Source organism: Emydura macquarii, unplaced genomic scaffold (assembly GCF_026122565.2).
Source record: "Emydura macquarii macquarii isolate MOO-44397 ecotype Brisbane River unplaced genomic scaffold, CSIRO-AGI_Emac_v2 contig_3305, whole genome shotgun sequence".
In the NCBI taxonomy this organism is placed as follows: domain Eukaryota; kingdom Metazoa; phylum Chordata; order Testudines; family Chelidae; genus Emydura; species Emydura macquarii.
Window position 1 is genome coordinate 1,652,424 of NW_027133442.1, and position 6,000 is coordinate 1,658,423.

Consider the following 6,000-nt stretch of genomic DNA (forward strand, 5'->3'; position numbering starts at 1 on the left):
AGAAAGAAAGAAAGAGGTGGGTGGGCTGGAGACACGGAGGTTTGTTTCGAAGCGGTAACCACAGTCACACGCCTACCTGCCCTCTCGCCGCCTTTCTCGCAGGCTGGTCCCCGCTCTCAGCTTCCAGTTCCGCCCTGGCTGAGCCCCGCACCCGAGATATCTCCCAAGGAAGCCTTTGGTTGCCGCTACCCCCCGCCCTAATCTTTGAGTGGGACTCTGCTCCGCTTAGACCCTTGCCCGCTCGGTCTCGGTGGAGACAGGAGCTTCGCCCAGTCTGCTCAGCTGGCGTCTTACTACAGAGCTGGGAAGCCGCGATTGCCCAAGGAAGGAATCCAGATTTCGGCGGATCAGAAAACTGCGGCTCCGCGGTCGGGAGTGTCTCAACCACCTGTGCCTTAAAAGGATTGGGCCGGTTGATCGGCAGGCCTGTGTTCACCTTATGTTACCAGGTGGGCGAGCTCTCCTCTGTCATCAGACCAATTTCTGTCGGACCTGAAGAAGAGCTCTGGGTGAGATCTGACGCTTGTCTCTAGGGTCGGTCCAATAAAAGATGTTGTTACCACTCCCAGCTTGTCTCTGCTACAAAGTATACACACATAGTCGATAACCTGATTCAATCATATACATGTCAGGGACGATAACACACTGAATAGCTAGCCATCCAATCAGTGAATTATATTGCTGTGGCTGTGAATGTGATATATATATATATATAGCAAACACACACACACATATATATATATACACACACAGAGGTAACCGATTTTTGTACATAAACGTATTTCCCCTCTGTTACATATAGAATCGCTTCATATTTATATTTCCTTCTTATTTCACTGGAAGCGTCAAGCGAAAGATATGCCCAATAGCATGGTAATACCAGATGAATTCGCTCTATGGTCTTTTTTTCGCCATTACAATAAAGCTCTGACATTTCTGTTTTAACCGGGAAACGTTGAAAAATTAATTTTCTCCTAAACGTTTCGATCTGCTCCCTTTTCCCACAGCAAGTCTTTGTGCAAACAAAGCTTTTTGTTCCAAGAGAAAAAATTAGGTTTGCAAAATGTAATAATTATCTAGCTGTACCTAGCGAATCTATTTCCCCTCACATTTTTTAAAAATACATCTTCCTTGTCAAATAAATCATTAGTAGCTTAAAATGAAATAATACCATCAGATATTAAACAATAAACTAATTTTCTGTCCCGGAAACATTGCCCAAAATAACAAGACTATTCCATATCCATTCACCTTTATATTATTTGCAAAGCCTTCCTTGATATCCAGTTGTAGGTATATATTTTTCAGACCATCCTCTGAATCTGTATTTTGAACCAGCTGTTCCTCAGACAGTTTGATTTTTTGCTTAACCTCCAGAGGAATAAAAAAATGACTTCTCTTTGAAATATGTGCTATCAAAACACAAAATGACTGTCTGTAAACGTTTAAAAGGAGCAGTTTGGCCGAAGGCTCATTTAGGATGTTATACCCAAATTGTTTAAACGGAGTGGGGTCACAAAGCAGGTTATACAATCTGTCCGCTATACATTTTGACCAAAATATTTAAGGGAAAAAAGCAAACGATAAAAATTCAGTTAAAATATTATATTAAAAATATGTACGCCAAACCTCCCCCCCCCGGCCAAAAAATAAAATAAAATCCAAGCAGGTGTGGAAATCTTTCAGTTAAAAATAGACCAAAACATTCGGTAGAAACATCATAACTAAGCTATGAAATTTCTCACGGTGAGGTTATATCTCCTTAGTGGATCACAGCTGCCACATCTTTGTTCTGATGATTTATAATGCGCACCTTGTTACTGATATTTCATTTATTTGCATTAATTAAATAACACGAATTGCGCTGAATATATTTAACTCCAGTCATGATTTATTTAATTAAATCATTCTGTAACTTGAGTTTTCATATCGAACACCCAAAACAGACTAGTGTCTAAATAAATAAAAAAATAAAATAAAATAAACCCCCTAACCAGACCCACATAACATAATGGAACAGAATCACCTTCACTTCTTAGAAAAAATATTTCTGGTTGTCCGAAGTGCGAGTTAAAGATTAGTTAGGAACAAAAAAACTGATACATTAAGAGGCAAAACCGTCTTTTGTACAAGTAAAACAAAACAGAAGAACTTGGGAGCAACAGCGACTTCTTATATTATAAACATCGCTGAAGAAGTCTCTGGTTTAGTTAGGTTCTCTGTGTGTCTTGTATTCGGGAAGAGAAAACACGCTGATGTCATTTATTCTCCCTCTTAATTTGCTTCATTTTTAATTTTTTAACGAATCAACATCGTATTTAGCATTCTAGCTAAGGGATGGCAATTTCAGGGTTTGGCTGCTGTCAATTTCAGCGTCTTTGTTTATTTTCCTCCTTCATAGCCGTAGCTATGCCGGCAGTAATGAAATGCTTTCCACCAACAGTATTTAGCTTCGGGGGAAAATGATGCTGGGATACCAAGAGCAGGTAACACACTTTCTGGGACTGTTTCTGATTTTCTTTATTTCATCAGCTCAAGTTTACCTTAACCAGCACGCTTTCATTGCTGTGACGGATCACAATTTACACTTCGTGAGAGGGTTTGTCTGCCAACATACATACAAGTATTTACTAAATAATAATAGTTCATCATAACAATAAAAACTTTTTTGTTTTCATCTGAGCATCAAAGTTCAAAAGGTCTCTGTAAAAATATCCTCAACTGGTATGATACAAGTCGTTGTCTCTCGATTTGATGGTTGCGGCTGCTTTTCTTTTCCTGTCACCCAAATGGCACCAACTATTCTCAGCTAACATTGCTGTATGCCTCATCGACCTTGAGTTACAATTCAATTTACTTTCAATCACATAATAATGAAATTGCACTTAAGGGGAACCCTTATAAAATTAATTTGCGAGGTAAGTTGCACTTCAAACGCTCCATTGTTCGTGTTCTCTTGGTATGTATAGATCTACCAACCGACTGTTGGTTGTTTCTAAACTAGCCTAAAACAAAGACATCTGAGCGGGCATTGTGGTAAATCGGGGTCCTGTTAATTTGGTTAACCGCACGTTAAACTAGCGGAAGAAGCAGACTCGGCGAAGTAGGATGATCACTACCGAAGTCCTAACCTAGACCTGGGGCGTGGCCTTGATATCCTAAAGCGACCAGGGTTTTTTGTTTGTTTCGTTTCTTCTCCCCCCCCCCCCGCCACCCCTAACTGTGCAAGACTTTCGATCAGCTTTTAAATGACACTGAAGAAGTCCACACACACACACACACACACACACACACAGTCGATTGCAGCTTTGGCAACTTTGGAGTATACTTGGTTGCAATTCAAGTCTTTTTTCTTTTTTCCTTTTTTTTTTTTTTTTTTTTTTTTTTTAGAAAAGAAAAGAATAGAAAATAAAACCAACAACAACGACCACAAGAAGAGCTCAGGGAGGCTCCCGGGAACGGTCTCTTCCTCAGGCTCCCCCCCCGCCCCCCACGGAGGATGGACTTACAGTGAAGAAAGCAGCGGGACAGGGCGGGTGGTTGACTGCCGCCCGCTCCGAATCCGGTCCCAGTCCCAGTCCGCCCCGCCGGGTTACCACGTCCTGCTGTACAGCAGGTTGGGGTTGACCAGGCTGCTGTTGTAATCGACGTTAGCCGTGTCCATCGGAGCCAGGCCGGGGACCTGGCTGTGGAGGGAGGGCGGGCTGGGGGACATCTCCTCCAGCTCGGGGGCCTGGCTGAGGGCGCTGACCTGCTGGTTCTGGTGCGGGTGCACGGCGCTGCTGGACGAAGGGAGGACCCCGTTGGAGGCGCTCTGGGGCGCCGGCTGGCTGGGCGCCGCCGCCGGGGTGCCGCCGGGGTTGCTCTGGCAGGGTTTCCCGTCCTTCACCAGCACCGGCACGGCCACCCGCCGCGGGGAGGGCTGCTGGCACAGGCTGCTCTCCTGCTGCAGCTGCTGGCTGACCTTGTCCTTCGCCTGCCGCTTCATCTTGTACCGGTGGTTCTGAAACCAGATCTTCACCTGGGTGGGCGTGAGGTGGATCATGCTGGCCAGGTGCTCCCGCTCCGGGGCCGACAGGTATTTCTGCTGCTTGAACCGCCTCTCCAGCTCGTACACCTGCGCCTGGGAGAAGAGCACCCTCCTCTTCCTCCTGGGCGCCGCGTGCAGGGGGGCCATGGCCTTGCCCGCCTCGGCGATGCCCGTCAGGGCGCCCATGCCGGCCACGCTCATCCCGGCCGAGGGGCCCATGAACCTGGAGACTGAACACAAGGGAGGCTGAGAACCGGGCAGGACCCAGGGGGGCAGCGAACCCCGGCCTCTGCAGGGGGGGGGGGGCAGCCGGGCAAATCGACTGGGATTGAACCAGATTTAACTGAGCGCGGCGAGCTAGGCCTGGCTGGGGCAGAGGGAAACCTACCCCCCAGCCGGGGTCTGAAACCTCGGCAAGATCGTTAGAGCGCTGGGGGGCAGCAGGGCCAGGGAACCAGCTGTATCGTCCATGCACCCACCCACCCAGCCAGCCCCTACACACACACACACACACACACACACTATCTATCTATCTATCTATCTATCTATCTATCTATCTCCATACACTCCTGTCTGTCTATCCCATACACCTCTATCCATCCATCCACCCCACACACATCCACCCCATCATCCATCCATCCATCCCCGTACACCCCGTCTATCTATCCCATACACCTCATCTATCTATCCACCCGTCCATCCGTCCATCCACATACCCTCTATCTGTCTGTCTGTCCATCCCTCCCCCATTCTATGACTATGATTCGGGGCGAGGACCTGTGGCTTCCACAAGTCCGGAAAGTCTCAGGCTCGGACCTGGGGAGCAGTCAGCTCCTCCAACCTCCCGCCCGGTTCCTGCGCCCCCCTCCCCCGGCGCCTAACCAGGCAGGAGAGCCTCGGGGCTCAGCCAAGCACCCTCCAGCGCCCCCCATGATCCCGCCCCCCCCTCAACCCCCCACTTACTCGTGGAGTATCTGGGGTCCGGGCTGGCCCCGTACCAGCCGGTGGCGGCGGCCGCGCTGTTCCTCATGCTGTCGGGGTAGGCGGGCAGGTCGCCCATGTTGCCCAGCCCCCCGTTGCAGTAGCCCCCCACGGCGCTGTGGGGGAACTGGGAGACGCCGTGCGGCAGGGGGTAGGCGCTGGCCGTGGCCCCGTTGTGGCCGCCCATGGCGTGCTGCTGCATGGCCGGGCCCGCCTGCGAGCCGGGCGCCTGCCGATAAGCCCCCAGCGGCGAGCCCAGGTGTCCGGCGCCCTCCAGGGCCCCGAACTTCTTGTAGCTCTCCTCCATGGGGCTCAGGATGTCGGTGACGGAGAAGGGCGTCGTGTGCTTGGGGCTCAGCGACATGGCTCGGCTGCCGGGCAGCGGGGGGAGCTGGGCACAGCCCGGGCGGCTGCCAGCTCCCTCCGGCCGGCTGGCTGCGCCGAGACAGGGGGGGCTGCGGAGTGCGCCGGGGAGCCGAGCGCTCGCCGCGCAAGGAGGAGGAGGAGGAGGAGGAGGCGGCGGGAGGCGAGCCCAGCCCAGCCCAGCCCCGAGCTCTCTTCTCTCGGGTTTATTTTAGCCCCGGCGACAGGTTTACGCCAGACACCGGGGGGCGGAGCGACCAGCCCCCAGGAGCCGCCAACCGCCCGTGCCCAGTCGCGCAAATCCAGCCTGCGCCCCGCGCCGAGCTCGGCACGCGGCTCCGAGGGGGGGGGGGACACGGACTCCCCGCAGGCCACACGACGCCCGAGGGGGGGGAAACCCGAGCACGCCGCCCGCCTCCCCCCGCCCCAGGAAAGAGACAACTCCCCCCACCCCCCAGCGCAAGCCCCGAAGGGAGCTTAGGAAACGAGGTTACAAGGACCGTCCTGTGCCATTGTCCAGCCCCCGAATTTCTGCGTCCGCAGGCTCTCAAGCGTCATTTGGTGACACTTCCAAATTAGCTCAAAGTCTCCAAAGCCAGAGGAGAGCGAGACTTATCCCCCCGCTG

General features: G+C 51.6%; 1 protein-coding gene across 2 annotated transcripts; it reads right to left on the reverse strand.

Annotated features, from left to right (window-relative positions):
* Positions 1–3,535: 3,535 nt before the first annotated feature.
* On the reverse strand, positions 3,536–5,375 carry NKX2-4 (NK2 homeobox 4). Of its 2 annotated transcripts, XM_067532865.1 has the most exons (3): positions 4,994–5,375; positions 3,812–4,260; positions 3,536–3,733 (listed from the first exon to the last, which is right to left on the reverse strand). In XM_067532865.1, exons 1-3 carry the CDS (start codon positions 5,373–5,375, stop codon positions 3,593–3,595), a joined length of 972 nt encoding a protein of 323 aa, XP_067388966.1. In that variant the 3' UTR covers positions 3,536–3,592. The 2 variants fall into 2 exon arrangements, with proteins under 2 accessions (XP_067388966.1, XP_067388964.1); XM_067532863.1 differs by having other exon boundaries at positions 3,536–4,260.
* Positions 5,376–6,000: the final 625 nt, after the last annotated feature.